A 15,726-nucleotide genomic window follows, 5' to 3' on the forward strand; every position below is an offset into this window, starting at 1 on the left:
TACAGGTGCAGTGATCGGTAAGGTGCTCTGACAACTGATGCTTAAAGTTAGTGAGGGAGATAAGAGACTCCAGCTTCAGAGATTTTTGCAATTCGTTCCAGTCATTGGCAGCAGAGAACTGGAAGGAATGGTGGCCAAAGGAGGTGTTGGCTTTGGGAATGACCAGTGAGATATACCTGCTGGAGCGCAGACTACGGGTGGGTGCTGCTATGGTGACCAATGAGCTAAGATAAGGCGGGGATTTGCCTAGCAGTGATTGTGGAGGCCAGGTCATCTGATGCAGCACTCCATCACTCTCCTTCTTGGTCAAATAGCCCTTAAACAGCCTGGAGGTGTGTTGGGTCATTGTCCTGTTGAAAAACAAATGATAGTCCCACTAAGCCCAAACCAGATGGGATGGTGTATCGTTGCAGAATGCTGTGGTAGCCATGCTGGTTAAGTGTGCCTTGAATTCTAAATAAATCACAGACAGTGTCACCAGTAAAGCACCCCCACACCATAACACCTCCTCCTCCATGCTTTACGGTGGGAAATAGACATGCGGAGATCATCCGTTCACCAACACCGCGTCTCACAAAGACACAGCGGTTGGAACCAAAAATCTCCAATTTGGACTTCAGACCAAATGACACATTTCCACTGGTCTAATGTCCATTGCTCGTGTTTCTTGGCCCAAGCAAGTCTCTTCTTATTATTGGTGTCCTTTAGTAGTGGTTTCTTTGCAGAAATTCGACCATGAAGGTCTGATTCATACAGTCTCCTCTAAACAGTTGATGTTGAGATGTGTCTGTTAATTGAACTATGTGAAGCATTTATTTGGTCTGCAATTTCTGAGGTTGGTAACTCTAATGAACTTATCCTCTGCAGCAGAGGTAACTCTGGGTCTTCCATTCCTGTGGCGGTCCTCATGAGAGCCAGTTTCATCATAGCACTTGATGGTTCTTGCGACTGCACTTGAAGAAACTTTCAAAGTTCTTGAAATGTTCCGTATTGACAGACCTTCATGTCTTAAAGTAATGATGGACTGTCATTTCTCTTTACTTATTTGAGCTGTTCTTGCCATAATATGGACTTGGTCTTTTACCAAATAGGGCCAAATCTTCTGTATACCCCACCTACCTTGTCACAAAACAACTGATTGGCTCAAACGCATTAAGAAGGAAAGAAATTCCACAAATTAACTTTGAAGAAGCCACACCTGTTAATTGAAATGCATTCCAGGTGACTACCTCATGAACCTGGTTGAGAGAATGCCAAGAGTGTGCAACGCTGTCATCAAGGCAAAGGGTGGCTATTTGAAGAATCTCAAATATGAAATATATTTTGATTTGTTTAACACTTTTTTGGTTACTACATTTTAGTCATTTAGCAGACGCTCTTATCCAGAGTGACTTACAGTTAGTGAGTGCATACTGCTCCCCCGTGGGAATCAAACCCACAACCCCGGCGTTGCAAACGCCATGCTCTACCAACTGAGCTACACGGGGCCCTACTACATGAGTCAATATGTGTTATTTGATCATTTTGATGTCTTAACTATTATTCTACAATGTAGAAAATAGTAAAAATAAAGAAAAACCCTTGAATGAGTAGGTGTTCTAAAACTTTTGACCAGTAGTGTATATATGGAGCATAATGTATTCTGTATGTATTGCTTTATAACTGTGGACACTTGAGGTCAGTGTTGTAGTAATTTAGACCGGTCTCGGTCTCGAGTCCGGTCTCGAGAGTCCGGTCTCGAGACCAGATATTGAGTGTCTAGGTCATGTCTCAGTGTCACATACATTTGTACTTGGTCTTGACTCATTCTCGGACAGTGAGGACTTGTAATTTCTTCCCGAGACCAGAGGAGTAAAAAAACTCATAATTAGTAGCTTCCATTCAGTCAGCGCATAAAACCGCTTCGCCAGGCCAAATATATACACTCCTTTCTTGAAACATCAATACAGTATCTTAACAGCCTTTATATCTACTATGGACATGTTTGCGCAGTGGCGTACCTATAGGCATTCAGTGTGTGACAGGTTTGTGATTCTGAAAGACAGCAACCGTAATACCAGCGCACTCATGTAGGAGAGTGCACTTTTTGTAAAACTAAGGGCCAATGGTGTAGTGGAGGCTATACGCAGGATAAGCCGTATACCCACTTTCTTTCAGTGGGCATTGCATATACTCACTTCTTAATCCCTACTGATGCGTATCAAAGTAGAGTAGTGGCGTTATACCAGTGGAGGATCCTCTGAGGAGGAAGGGGAGGACCATCCTCCTCAGTGAATTTCATAAACATTTAAATTGTAAAACATTTAAAAGTTATCCTTTTTAGATAAAACTATACTAAATATAATCACGTCACCAAATAATTGATGAAAACACACTATTTTGCAAAGAAGGTCTACAGTAGCCTCAACAGCACTCTGTAGGGTAGCACCATGGTGTAGCCGCTGGAAAACTAGCTTCCGTCCTCCTCTGGGTACATTGACTTCAAAACAAAATCTAGGAGGCTCATGGTCCTCACCCCCTTCCATAGACTTACACAGTAATTATGACAACTTCCGGAGGACGTCCTCCAGCCTATCAGAGCTCTTGCATCATGAAATGACATGTTGTCCACTCAATCAAAGGATCAGATAATGAATCTAGTACATAAGCTACAGCTAGCTAGCACTGCAGTGTATAAAATGTGGTGAGTAGTTGACTCAAAGAGAGAGAAAGACAATAGTTGAACAGTTTTGAACAAATTAATTTCTTCCAAAATGAAGGAGAAGCAAGAGAGAAATAGAGAGAGAGAGATTGTCATTTTTTCCCACTTTCAGTTTCACTTACTTAGCAACAAATGCAGCTAGCTAGTTTAGCCTACTGAAACACCCTGCTTAAACAGAGGGATGCTATGTTAGCTAGCTGGCTATGACTTTCCAACACAACCCTGGAACTCTTCCAAGTCAAGGTAAGCTTTTGGTATTACTAATTTATTGCCACCGGAGCCCGCCGGTGTAACTGCTTACTGACTGTACACTGTAACATTACTGCATGATTGTAGCGGGTTTACTAATGCGTTAGTTCTATTAGCTATGCTGACTATGACGTTACTTTAGCTAATATGGTGACAACGATGTAGGCTGTGTGTAGCGGTTTGGCTTGGAAAGGTTTTTTCGCCTGGTCACATACAGCTGATGTGTTGTGCATTGAAGTCCACAAGTAAAGGGAAGAGGTAAGAGGAGGAGAGATGCGAGAAGGAATACAACATGGCTGCTCTGAAAGTGAACTGTGTTTACATGTGATCAGGGGTGTATTCTCCTGAGTGGCGCAGTGGTCTAAGGCACTGCATCGCAGTGCAAACTGTGCCACTAGAGATCCTGGTTCGAATCCAGGCTCTGTCGCAGCTGGCCGCGACCGGGAGACCCATGGGGCGGCGCACAATTGGCCCAGCGTCGTCCAGGGTAGGGGAGGGAATGGCCGGCAGGGATGTAGCTCAGTTGATAGAGCATGGCGTTTGCAACGCCAGGGTTGTGGGTTCGATTCCCACGGGGGGGGGAAGTATAAAAAAAATATATATGTATTCACTAACTGTAAGTCGCTCTGGATAAGAGCGTCTGCTAAATGACTAAAATGTAAATGTAAATGTAATGTAAATGTATTCATTCAGACGATTCTGTTGTAAAACATCTATTAAACAGAATCAAACGGAACAAAACGGGGATAAACATACCTGAATAGAAACTCTCGTTTGCAACTGTTGGACTAAGTGTCATGTAGTAGCCTAAACCTATCGCTGTTACATTGAACTGGGTGAATGGAATATGAATGACAGTCATCCAATATGCTGTAATAGAAATAAGGCCATGCCCATGAAAAACAATCGTCCTCCCTCATCTTAAACGGCACTGACCACCACTGAGGTATACGATTGATCAATTATGTAGTATAATAGAGAAATCATGTACAAAGTAGCCTACACAATCGCAAAGCAAGTGAAATATATTCACATGCGCGCCACACACAGTTTCAGCAGAATATCATCTGCAGGTAGCAAGAGTGTGCAGCTCTCAAGTGGTTTTGGCATAGAGCAGCTCACAGAAGAATGACATCGGTAGCCGGTAGGGTAGGAAAGACGTTTCAATGTATGATATCTACAAGTAACTAAGGCAACAATGGGTATGCAAACCAGGTATTGAAAAAGTTTAGTCCGAACTGTTGGTTAGTAGGCTATTTGTGATGCGCAATTGTCATCATTCACTGTTTGCATCAGGGGCGTAGACATGGATGGGCCCATCCACTGGGGATCCAGGCCCTGACAGGCCCACCCAATCAGATTGATGTGGTTTAAGCATCGTTGTGGACTTAAACCATACTTTTATTTCCTATAAAAATAAGGTGTGATATTAGAGAGTGAAAATCTGAAAAATCTATAGGAAAACTCATTTAAAAAACCATAGGAAAACCTAGGATTTTTCACAGAGGGTGCCTTTCCTTCGCTGGGCTGCCCATTTGGGAACTTTTTGGCAAAATTTGAGTATACCCACTTCTCCAGGCACCACTACACCACTGCATAGGGCTGTGGAAAGACAGCAGTCACACAGCATGATGTTAAAGGATAAGCAGTCCACAAACTCTGACATAATAAGCCAGTAGGTCCCAATCATAAGAATACAAAAACACAAACATTAAGCATTTCCAAATCGAAATGTACAACTATTACTTCCCATTGCAAAAAACATTTCATGTTTAGCACACAAAGTAAATGGTTACCTAAAGTTTAAAGTGGAACTGACAGCGTTTTAACTACTTTGCAGATATGAAACTAACAGACAATCATAATATCAGTCAAAAATATCAAATTCCCAGTTTATGCTACAAAACCAACTTTAAAAATAGATGATATTTGACTCAACATTCCATGACGTACACTAAGGCATTGTTGGCAGAATAGATGGATACAGTTCAATGCATGATTAATGTAATTCACCAATACATTTCTTGGTAGTCCCAAAAATATTGCTATCAGGTTGTAAATCACAGCTGGCCTGGTACATTGTTTGCTGCCTCCATTCGGGATTTCAGTTTCAATGACTCAATATTCTGGACAAAAACGGATGAATGTAACTAAGGCTGGGAATGTCAATACAATCAAACTAGCAAGGGCAATGATCACAAGTTAGTCATAACGTGGCTAATAGTCTAGCATATCTATTTATGTAGCAAGCTAAAAACACGGAGCCTAACGTTAGCTAGATAGCTAGCTAGCTATCTGCTAGGAGGATGTCATGTCATGCCATTGGAGGAGTGGGTGAGTGACTGAATTTTTCCCCTCATATCGTTTTTCGGTGGCTATACACAGCTAGAGATGCATGTGTAATTTGGTTAACTAGCAAGAACGACTGTTATCCAGTTAGCATATCTCTTGCGTTCGCAAATTCACTCTGGCTATCTACTCCGATTTCAGAGCACTCTCGTCTGAGTGTGCCAGAGTGCAGAACGACTGATGAATTTACAAACGCGCAACACCCGCTGAATATGACCGATGTCAGTAAACATAGACAAAAAAGTAATAGTTAGTCAAGAGTGCTCTAGATAACATGTAAACAGCCTAACCAGCTCTGCTACGGCGAGTAAAATGCTCAGAGTGAGGTGTTCTCTCATTTGTGTCTGGAAGTAGCTAGCTAGCTAGCCAACTTTAGCCAGTTAGCTTGGGTGCTTGGTTGGGACAAGCATGCATTGGAAGGCAAGCTGCAGAAGGACGAGGAGGCTACAATTCCTCATCATTTATGAGTCCAATTTTAAATAAATAAATAATATGCCATTTAGCAGACGCTTTTATCCAAAGCGACTTACAGTCATGTGTGCATACATTTTAATGCCAACTATCTGAAAAAGTTTGAGAGGGTTTATCTAATGTTCCTTCGTTAGATTTTAGCTCATCTTGCTCTGGCTAGCATTAGTTGTTGACGTGCATAACTGAGGGAGAGAGAGCCTACCTTTTCATGGTTGTTTGATCAATAGGACTGTAAAGTTCCCAAATGTAAGAGGACTCCCGTGGTGTTTACATATTTGCAGAAATCAATTCAGGTGTATTTTGTGGCTTTTGGCGAATGCGTTCTAATGCTCTAAAGTTGCGCTGTTTCAACTGCCTGTAAACACACAGTCCAGTTCAAAGTGAATGATGGCAGGCCCGTGTGGCAAATGGCTTGTTTGTATAAAGGCCTACTATAGTTCTGATTGGCTATAGCGTACCGGTCTGTGTAGAAAAAAACACATGTTTTTATTCGGTTTTATTTACTGCAGTGTCTATTAATTGTCCAATCGCACGGCCACTTTCCCACTCTATATAGCTATAGAATTTGCTGAAATGCCTTAGTATACATAATTCCCAAACATTCCAAGAATTTATGAAAACGTGAAAATGACCATATCTAAGTGGTCGCTTGTCAGAAAATATTTTTAAGTGTCATATTCTTCCTGGGTGTGTATACGAACAGATTTTAATAAGATTTCATGTTGCTAAAATGCTGTCAGTTTCACTTTAAATGCAACAAGGTTTCACACTCATAAGGTATTTTCAAAGAGATGGCTAACAGCAAGCGCGCTGCAATAAAAAACACAGTTCCACTCACCAGATGATGATCATTTGAAACTTAACTTCTTGTTGAAAGTTATTCTTGAAAAGGGACAAGCTAACAAATTAGCAACAACATCCTCTTTGATGACACCTGCTGCAGCTGCTGCAAACTAGCCAACAACAAAAGCTAGCTAGCTAGACCGTGGGAAAACTACTGCTCGCTATTGCGTGAGGACGTTGGCCTTCAAGAAGGCAGAAGTTTCCATACATTTTTGTAAAAACGGTCCCACACATTAAGTCAAAATGTGATTGGTTGATTCCACTGCCACTCCAAAATGTTGCCCTAATACAGTTGAATGGCAGATGCCTTTATCTAGCTTCTGATGGCCTAGCCAATGGCTGACTTACCTAACTAGATTTTTCACCCAAGTGACCAGTGTTAACCCTTTCCTTTCCAAAAGAAACTGAAGAGATTAAATCAGAACATCATTGAAAATAATAATATTATTATCATTATTATTATATTATTATAATTATTATTGTATAAATCCTTAGCCCTTCTCTGAAGGCGTAGAAGGCCCATTGTTTCCCACTGTGTTTGGGTTAGTAATAATTTGTAGAGTGGCTCTATTTTCCCTCAGCATTTATTTTTTCACTATTTTGAATGTCTAAAGAATCCATATGTTATTCTGAAATATGAACACAGAAAAACAGAACATTTTGAACTCTTATTATGTGGGGATTTGACAAAATTGCAATCATGGTCTTGAATTGGACTCAACATTTTCTGGTCTCGGTCTTGACTCAGTCTCGCCCCCCCCCTCCGGTCTTGGTCTTGACTCGGACTTGATTTGCTCCGGTCTTGGTATTGAATCGGTCTCACTTTAGGTGGTCTCGAACACAACACTGCTTGAGGTACTAATTTCATAACCTTTATGGTGTTATACTCAATTGTGCTTATATACCTGCATTCTTCTATTTGTTCTGTAAAATGATGCTAATGGCTTCAGAGAAGTATTAGCTTATGTGGTATCCTTTGAAGCTGCCCTGGCCTTATTATGACCATTGCATTGGCCTGTGTTTTCATTTGGCGTGTTAAGCATAGCTCTGCCCTGCCCTGCCCTCTTGTGGAGCACTTCAGTTACTGTTTCTTGAGTAGATCATTCATAATTGTCATCTTGTCAATGCAACTTATTATTTTTATAGCAGTGTTATTATGTTACTTCATTGTAATATTGTTTTATTGCTATAGCCTGGTATTGTATTCTAATTACTAATAATTCCTCTTTATTCCATACTTTCAGAAACCACACACACAAACATTATTGAACATAATTTGCATAATAACTGGAACTGAACATCTTTCTTGCCGAAGATTGAGGCCAGCTTTTGTATGCTAGCAGCATACTGTTTGGAGAGAGAGTGGGGAGGATGAGTGAGTGGAGAGGATGATGAGGGAGTGGGGAGGTGGGTGAGATAGTCAATATAATTGCATGATAGAACTGTATTTGATTTGTATGTGAACTGTATGTCCAATTACAAAAATCCTTGTTCAGTAATCATCTCACTTGTGAGCTGGCGGTGAACTATGTGGCCATTGACGACAGCAGCGTCGATCAGATGGAAAAATATCATCTTATGCCTGCTTCATGACCACCATTGCGAGGGCTGGGCTCAGAAGCCTTCACTACACCTTCCTCCCCACACAATTCATCCTCACTCTCATCCAATTCTACTGTTTGCACTTGACGCCACTCACCCTCGCGCCACAGGAACTCAAATCCTCTTTCTCCTCTCTATCCATCTCCACACCATACAATGTTCTCTGTCTTTTAGCACTTTCCTCTTTACATCCCCTGTGTGCCCTTTTTTGCTCTTCACTTCGTGGCTTAGCCTCTTCCACGTCCGCGACATGTGGACACCCGGCTTGCCATCCTAACAATTCCCTCGAGCTCCAGAGGTTCCTTTCTTCGGCGTCCTCACTCTACGACTGTGTTTCAAAACCAGCTGTCGCGCCCACTAATTGGACACACCTGATCTTTATGAGTGCTTGTTTCCTTTGAAATGGGGTCTGTTTGAATAGACTAAAATGAGCAGCTTTGTATGAGTAAATATGGCATGCTAACTCCATCCTGGTGGTGCAGTGGACTTATTCCAAAAAACAGAAGATCATAGGTTTGAATCTCACTGATGCTGTCTAACAATAAAAAGGAAATGTGTTTGCATGACTAATGCCTAAACAAATGAATTTCCATGTGTCCTATCTGTGCTTGGAGATTAGAACAGCTAAACTAGCAGTGTTGTTAAAAGTCTAATTGAAACATTCAGTGAAAGTTTTAAGGAAGTTATTCAAAAACATCCAAATAACCTTAACATTTCATTCAAAACATTCACAACATTTAGAGAATGTTCTCAGAATGTTAATGCATTACCTTAAAATAACCTATAATTGCCATTCTCAGAACGTTAATAAAACCTCCCAGGAAAACATTCAGGGAACCATAGTAAAACGTTCTCAGAAACTCCCTGCAACCTAAAAATGTACATTCTCAGAACGTTTAAAAAAACAATGAGTAACCAAAAACATACATTCCACAACTGTCAAGGACCCAAATGTGCTAGCTGGGCTCTCTCTCTCACGCTCTCACTCTCTCTCTCTCTCACGCTCTCACTCTCTCTTTCTCTCTTTCTCACACACACACACACACACACACACACACAACACACACACACACCATACATGCTTTAGTCCAGACAAGTATTTACATGCAGCTACATTACACAGTAACTCATCAGGCTCTGTCCCAGCCAGGCCACATGAGTTCTCATTTAACCCACTTGCATTATGCCCTATTCCCTATTTTTTCCCCATTGAGAGCTAGATACTTCCCTGGGAAAATAGAAAGATAAGTTCCAAAGTTCCATACCATGACCATCTTGAAATGTAGCACGAAGAAGTGGAAGGAGTGTTGCCTCCTGGCTCTGGTTAGGTCCCAAATTATAATTATTTTGTTGTTTTGTTAACAGAAATCTCTCTCTCATGCTCTCTCTCTCTCTCTCTCTCTCTCTGCTAGCTGTATGAGTGTATCTCAGAATGGCTGACTATGTGAAGCTGGATGAGGAGAAGTCTATCCCAAAGTGAGTCCTGCTGTGTGTCTGTTCTGCATATGACCTCAGATTACATAGGACTACATATATGTAGTCCTATGTAATATTTATTTAAATGAACTGTAAAGTATACAGAGTTTCTTACTTATCCAATGTTCATTTATCAGGAGTGGAATGCATTAATACCTACATTAACCATTAACCCTGTCTGTCTCTCTGGTGTTGTGTTGATATTCAGGTCAGACATCTTGTCTCTGCTGAGGAGCTACAACTGTTACCATGAGGGGAAGAGCTTCCAACTCAGACACAGAGAGGTAGGAGCCCTATTATTTTAAGAATGTGAAATGTCACAATAATAGTAGAGAGAATGATTTATTTCAGCTTTTATTTCTTTCATCACATTCCCAGTGGGTCAGAAGTTTGCATACACTCAATTAGTATTTGGTAGCATTGGTAGCATTGTTTAACTTGGGTCAAACGTTTCGGGTAGCCTTCCACAAGCTTCCCACAATAAGTTGGGTGAATTTTGGCCCATTCCTCCTGACAGAGCTGGTGTAACTGTGTCAGGTTTGTAGGCCTCCTTGCTCGCACACGCTTTTTCAGTTCTGCCCACAAATGTTCTATAGGATTGAGGTCAGGGCTTTGTGATGGCCACTACAATACCTTTACTTTGTTGTCCTTAAGCCACTTTGTCACAACTTTGGAAGTGTGCTTGGGGTCATTGTCCATTTGGAAGACCCATTTGCGACCAAGCTTTAACTTCCTGACTGATGTCTTGAGATGTTGCTTTAATATATCCACATAATATTCCTTCCTCATAATGCCATCTATTTTGTGAAGTGCACCAGTCCCTCCTGCAGCAAAGCACCACCACAGCAAGATGCTGCCACCCCCGTGCTTCACGGTTGGGATGGTGTTCTTAGGCTGCAAGCAACCCCCTTTTTCCTCCAAACATAACGATGGTCATTATGGCCAAACAGTTCTATTTTTGTTTCATCAGACCAGAGGACATTTCTCCAAAAAGTACGATCTTTGTCCCCATGTGCAGTTGCAAACCGTAGTCTGGCTTTTTTATGGCGGTTTTGGAGTAGTGGCTTCTTCCTTGCTGAGCGGCCTTTCGATATAGGACTCGTTTTACTGTGGATATAGATACTTTTGTACCTGTTTCCTCCAGCACTATTGTTTGTACAGATGAACGTGGTACCTTCAGGCATTTGGAAATGGCTCCCAAGGATGAACCAGACTTGTGGAGGTCTACATTTTTTTTTCTGAAGTCTTGGCTGATTTCTTTTGATTATCCATGATGTCAAGCAAAGAGGCACTGAGTTTGAAGGTAGGCTTTGAAATACATCCACACCTCCAATTGACTCAAAATATGTCAATTATCCTATCAGAAGCTTCTAAAGCCATGACATCATTTTCTGGAATTTTTCAAGCTGTTTAAAGGCACAGTCAACTTAGTGTATGTAAACTTCTGACCCACTGGAATTGTGATACAGTGGATTATAAGTGAAATAATCTGTCTGTAAACAATTGTTGGAAAAATTACTTGTGTCATGCACAAAGTAGATGTCCTAACCGACTTGCCAAAACTATAGTTTGTTAACAATACATTTGTGGAGTGGTTGAAAAACAATTTTTAATGACTCCAAACTAAGTGTATGTAAACTTCCGACTTCAACTGTACTTTGTCTGAAGTTACTAATTAAATGACTCTGTCCATCAGTCACCTGCAGTAGTGGGAACTCTTTCACTTTTATCTGGAGTAGTTTATTCACCTTGCTGTAGGTAATCAGCATGTCTCATCAACACTCCCATGCTGATAAGGACTGACTGATGAAAGGCATTGATAGCACTAGGGTGTGTGTGTGTGTGTGTGTGTGTGTGTGTGTGTGTGTGTGTGTGTGTGTGTGTGTGTGTGTGTGTGTGTGTGTGTGTGTGTGTGTGTGTGTGTGTGTGTGTGCGCGAATGCGTGTGTGTTTGTGTGTCAGTATGGGGTTTCAGGTATAACAATGTCTTAACAGGGTCATATTACTGTATGAAGACATCCAACTGAACTGGAACCAGTTTACCTACTGCTTCTCCACACACACACACACACACACACACAGACAGTTCTACTGATTTACAATGCAAAAGTTAGAAACCTATTCAACACAACTTTACAGTACACATGAACAACGGTCTTTTTTAAACAAATGACGTCTTTATGAGGTGCTTCGCAAAGCAGTTCTACTGTAAATGTTTGTGCTTGTGTGGTGTAGTCAACTGATGCAGTGAAGCTATGGGCTACAGTGATGTTTATTTATCATGTTATGTGCTGAGGGTAATGTGTTAGGTTTATGTTGTCATAGTTTGGAGTTTCCCAAGTTTGTGTGTGCAGTGAGCCACGGAAAAGGGTCAGATGGTCCTGCTTGGAATTGATGTATTAGGATCCCTATCAGCTAGTCTTACTGGGGTCCGAAAACGACATAACAGACAAAATACTTTACAATTTACATACATTTAAAAACTTTAACATGTAGTGTGTTTGTTTACATGTATCAGTTACACATACATGTCAGTACATACACACAATAAGTAGGTCACATGGGGAGAGGCGTTGTGCTGTTAGGTGTTGCTTTATTCGTTTTTTTTAAACCAGGTTTGCTGTTCACTTGCACTGTATAAGATGGAAGGGAGTTCCATGCACTCATGGCGCTGTAAAATACTGTACGTTTTCTTGAATTTGTTCTGGACCTGGGGACTGTGAAAAGACCCCTGGTGGCATGTCTGGTGGGGTAAGTGTGTGTGTCAGTGCTGTGTGTAAGTTGATTACGCAAACAATTTGGAATTTCCAACACATTCATGTTTCTTATAAAAACAAGAAGTGACGCAGTCAGTCTTTCCTCAACTCTTAGCCAAGAGAGACTGGCATGCATAGCATTAATATTAGCCCTCTGATTACAATGAAGAGCAAGACATGCGGCTGTGTTCTGGGCCAGCTGCAGCTAAACCTGGTATTTATTTGCAGCACTTGACCAAATGACTGGACAGTAATCAAGATAAGATAAAACTAGAGCCTGCAGGACTTGCTTTGTGGAGTGTGGTGTCAAAAAAGCAGAGCATCTCTTTATTACGGACATACCTCTCCCCATCTTACAACCATTGAATCTATATGTTTTGACAATGACAGTTTACAATCTAAGGTAACACCAAGTAATTTAGTCTCCTCAACTTTTTCAACAGCCACACCATTCATTACCAGATTCAGCTGAGGTCTAGAACTTAGGGAATGATTGTACCAAATACAATGCTCTTAGTTTTAGAGATGTTCAGGACCAGTTTATTACTGGCCACTCAATCCAAAACAGACTGCAACTCTTTGTTAAGGGTTTCAGTGACTTCATTAGCTGTGGTTGCTGATGCGTATATGGTTGAATCATCAGCATACATGGACACACATGCTTTGTTTAATGCCAGTGGCAGGTCATTGGGAAAAATAGAAAAGAGTGCCTAGAGAGCTGCTCTGCAGTACACCACACTTTACATGTTTGACATTAGAGAAGCTACCATTAAAGAAAACCCTCTAAGTTATATTAAATAGATAGCTCTGAATCCATGAAATGGCAGAGATGGAAAAGCCATAACACAAGTTTTCTCAACAACAGGTTACGGTCAAAAATATCAAAGGCCGCACTGAAATCTAACCGTACAACTCCCACAATCTTCTTATTATCAACCAATCATCAGTCATTTGTGTCAGTGCAGTACATGTTGAGTGCACTTTTCTATAAGCATGCTGAAAGTCCGTTGTTAATTTGTTTACAGAGAAAAAGCATTGTATTTGGTCAAACACCATTTTTTCCAACAGTTTGCTAAGAGCAGGCAGCAAGCTGATATGTCTGCTGTTAGAACCAGTAAAGGCCGCTTTACTGCTCTTGGGTAGCGGAATGACTTTGGCTTCCCTCCAGGCCTGAGGCAAAAACGTTCCTCTAGGCTCAGATTAAAGATATGTCAGATAGGAGTGGCTATAGAGTCAGCTACCATCCTCAGTAGCTTTCCATCTAAGTTATCAATGCCAGGAGGTATGTCATTATTGATCGATAACAATAATTTCAAACTTACAATGCTTTTCTTTCATTATCTGTTTTTTTATGCATGAGTATGATTGCTTACTGTTCGTTGTTGGCATTTCCTGCCTAAGTTTGCCCACTTTGCCAATGAAGTAATCATTAAAATAGTGGGCAACATCAAATGGTTTTGTGATGAATAAGCCATCTGATTCGATGAAAGATGGAGTTGAATTAGTCTTTCTGCCAGTAATTTCATTTAAAGTACTCCAAAGTTTTTTCCCACCATTCTTTATATCATTGATCTTGGCTTCATAATACTGTTTCTTCTTCTTTTTGTTGAGTTTAGTCACATAATTTCTCAATTTGCAGTAAGTCAGCCAGTCAGATGTACAGCTAGACTTATTAGCCACTCCTTTTGCCCATCTCTTTCAACTACACCGTTTTTCAATTCCTCATCAATCCGTGGAGCCTTAACAGTTCTAACAGTCTGTTTTTTTAACAGGTGCATGTTTATCAATAATTGGAAGAAGCAATTTCATAAATTCATAATTGACGTAAGAGTCACAGCAAAATACACTATTTTAGGCCCAGCTTTTGGAACTTTGGTTTTCCTGGATATAGCCAATATATTGTGATCACTGCATCCAATGGGTACGGATACAGCTTTAGAACAAAGTTCTACAGTATTAGTAAAAATGTGATCAATACATGTGGATGATCTTGTTCCTGTAGTGTTTGTAAACACCCTGGTAGGTTGATTAATAACCTGAACCAGATTACAGGCACTGGTTACAGTAAGAAGCTTCCTCTTGAGCGGACGGTTTGATGAAAACTAGTCAATATTCAGGTCCCCAAGAATGTGGACCTCTGTTCACATCACAAGCATTTCACACATATTATTTAGATACTGACTGTTAGCACTTGCTGGCCTATAGCAACTCCCCAAAAGAAAAGGCTTTAGATGTGCCAGGTGAATCTGCTATGACTGAGGAATGCAGATCTCTGCATGGTCATTCTATTACACCACCACTCACACCACTCTGGGGAATTCCACACACATATACACACACACACAGAGTGGTTGGCAGGGGTCCAACTCGTATTAGAATCGCAGTGTTTATTAGAACAGAACGGAACAGAACAGTCAATGACATCTAACCTCTCTGGGACAGAGGGAGAAAGACGTCCTGTAAATAGTCTGTCCTGAAACTACTGTGACAGAATAAAGGATTGGTGTGATCAACTCTCTATTATTGATTGTGATGAGGTGGTGTTGAAGGAGTCAGGCGCAGGAGGGTAAATCACAGAATAACAGGCTTTAATCTGCAAAATACAGGTTTACGCAGAAATGCGTCAAACACACTCCAGGGCACAAAAAAGGCACACGGGAAAATACTCCCGTCGATCCAAAATACACGAGCTCCACCGAGCTTCACTAACCTCCACAATAAACAATCACCCACAAGGACAAGTGGGCAGAGGGAACACTTATACACAGACTAATTAGGGGATTAGAACCAGGTGTGTGTGACAAGACAAGACAATTATGATGATGATTGGGTGGTTAGTACTCCGGTGACGACGAACGCCGACGCCTGCCTGAACAAGGAGGGAAGGCAGCCTCGGCCGAAGTCTTGACATTGATACAGAAGTCTCAGGGTGCAATGTTGGAAGGGCATATGAAAAAACTGCAGTCATTGAAAGTAATCTTCAGACATTTAAATTGTTTAGTAGTAGGTGCTGTATATTTCTAGTTTTCCTGTATGAAAAGGGTAATAGAAAGCGGGAACAATTGAGAGGGGAGAAATGGAGAGAGAAAGAGGTGGATATGTGCAAGAAGGTTATGAGTCTGTCACTGATTACAATATTGTGGTTTCAACAGTGGGGAACAACGAGGACCTTCTAGGCCTAAGGATTAACAAAAAATATATTTAGTTTATTATATAAAATGTTGTTATAATTTCCTTTTCATCTTTTCAATAATTTGTATGATCTTCTGATTTCATCTCT

At 40.9% G+C, this 15,726-nt stretch overlaps 1 protein-coding gene across 5 annotated transcripts in view; it reads left to right on the forward strand.

Moving 5' to 3' along the window:
* rassf4a (Ras association domain family member 4a) overlaps window positions 1-15,726 on the forward strand; it is a 112,652-nt gene that overhangs the window by 56,810 nt on the left and 40,116 nt on the right. For 3 of the 5 annotated variants that reach the window (XM_084153720.1, XM_084153721.1, XM_084153719.1), the window contains 2 exons: window positions 9,628-9,691; window positions 9,900-9,975. In XM_084153720.1, the coding sequence (XP_084009846.1) occupies window positions 9,648-9,691; window positions 9,900-9,975 (120 nt within the window). In that variant the 5' untranslated portion in view covers window positions 9,628-9,647. Of the gene's footprint in view, window positions 1-9,627; window positions 9,692-9,899; window positions 9,976-12,314; window positions 12,442-15,726 lie in introns of those variants that run through there. The other 2 variants (XM_084153723.1, XM_084153722.1) reach the window with 2 other exon arrangements.

Source organism: Coregonus lavaretus, assembly GCF_964263955.1.
Source record: "Coregonus lavaretus genome assembly, chromosome: 36".
Taxonomy (NCBI): domain Eukaryota; kingdom Metazoa; phylum Chordata; class Actinopteri; order Salmoniformes; family Salmonidae; genus Coregonus; species Coregonus lavaretus.